General features: G+C 46.8%; 1 protein-coding gene across 1 annotated transcript; it reads right to left on the reverse strand.

Moving 5' to 3' along the window:
- Positions 1-149: 149 nt before the first annotated feature.
- Positions 150-1108, reverse strand: LOC121918625 (vomeronasal type-2 receptor 26-like; the record flags this gene model as incomplete). The annotated part of the gene is made up of 1 exon (XM_042444641.1): positions 150-1108. A coding segment is annotated over one exon (959 nt), but the record flags the coding sequence as incomplete, so codon positions are not given.
- Positions 1109-1712: the final 604 nt, after the last annotated feature.

The raw sequence follows: 1712 nt of genomic DNA on the forward strand, positions 1-1712 counted from the left end.
CATCATCATCATCATCATCATCATCATCATCATCATCATCAATACACTAAGGAACCTCCATGTATTTGAACATCCTTAGATGCCCAATAGGATTGGATGCAAAACAAAAAGCCTCTAGTATATGTTTTAGCAAAAGCAGCAACCATGATTCATGTCTGGATTCTGGTGGGAGCAGAATCCTTTGCAGCATCAGTAGACAAGATGCTGCATTTATTTTTCATCATGAGATGGACCTTTGTATTCAGGTCAGGCCTCAGGACAATGATGTAGCACTTGGGGATGAAGATGCAGCCCAAGAGTCCAGCGCCAGAGACCAAGATGGAGAAGACCTGGACGGCCACCATGTACTTTCCCTTGGTGCTCAGGTAGGCAGGCACAAAGGAGACCCAGACGCTGCAGAAGACCAGCATGCTGAAGGTGATCAGCTTGGCTTCGTTGAAGGCCCCTGGCAGCTTCCTAGCCAGGAAAGCCATTGTGAAGCAGATGGTAGCCAGGAAGCCCAGGTAGCCAAGGGCAGAGTAGAACATGGTCATAGAACCATGGTTGCACTGCAAGATTATCTGTTGAGGCTGGGAGTGGATATCAGAGTTAGGGAATGGGGGAGAGAGCCACAACCATGTGGTACAGATGGCAACTTGGACAGTGGAGCAAGAAAGGACAATGGCGTTGGCCAGACTCTTCCCCAGCCACTTCCTTGCTCTGTTCCCAGGCTTTGTGGCCAGAAAGGCCAGCACCACAGTGATGGTTTTGGCTAACACTGAAGAGACAGCAACTGAGAAGATGATATTGAAGGCCATTTGCCTAAGAAGGCAGGTGCCTCTCCTTGGCTGTCCGATGAAGAGGAAGGAGGACAGGAAGGAAAGCAGGAGGGAGATGAGGAGAATGTAGGAGAGGTCCCGGTTGTTGGCTTTGACCATTGGACTGTCCAGGAATTTAGTGAAGATTCCCAGCACTAAGATTGTTAAAACAGACAAGAGTACGGCAACAGATGTCAGGACCATCCCCAAAGGCTCTCTGTAGGACAAGAAGGTGACAATCCTGGGAACACATTTATCTCGGTTCTTGTTGGGATGCTGTTCATCTGGACATCCAGTGCAGTATTCAGCATCTGCAAGGAACAAGAGTGATATCAGATTTGTCACATTTGTCTTGTTATTGTTTGTTGTTAATTTCCATCGAGTCAACATCAACCCACCCTATGAATGAGAGAACTCAGCTCACCCTGCTATCAACCGCCCTGCTCAGGTCTTGCAAAAGCAGGACCATTGTGGCTTCTGTGATGGAGTTTCCCATCTAGAATGTGGTCTTCCCACTTTCTTACCGCCTTCTATTTTGCCAAGCATTACTGTCTTTTCTAGAGAGTCTTACCTTCTCATGTTATGTCCAAAGTATGACAGCCTCAGTTTCGTCATTGGGTTGGATTTGTTCTAGCACCCACTGGTTTGTTGTTTTGTCATCTCCAGTATACAGAGGACCCTTCTCAGTCTTATATTAATAATAAACTGCACTTTACTACATTTGCACAAGCGAGATGTTTTGAGATAGAACTGGGGTGTGGGAGAGCTGGGGTTTGGATTGTCTCATGATAGGTTTTTGAAGGTAAAAGGCATTCAGGAGTTCTTTCCCATTGCCTCCCTCTGGGCAGGACTAACCAATAAGACCAACTACAGTGGTACCTCGGGTTACGAAATTAATTCGTTCCGCGGCTAATT

Source organism: Sceloporus undulatus, unplaced genomic scaffold (genome assembly GCF_019175285.1).
Source record: "Sceloporus undulatus isolate JIND9_A2432 ecotype Alabama unplaced genomic scaffold, SceUnd_v1.1 scaffold_20305, whole genome shotgun sequence".
NCBI classification, from domain to species: Eukaryota; Metazoa; Chordata; class Lepidosauria; order Squamata; family Phrynosomatidae; genus Sceloporus; species Sceloporus undulatus.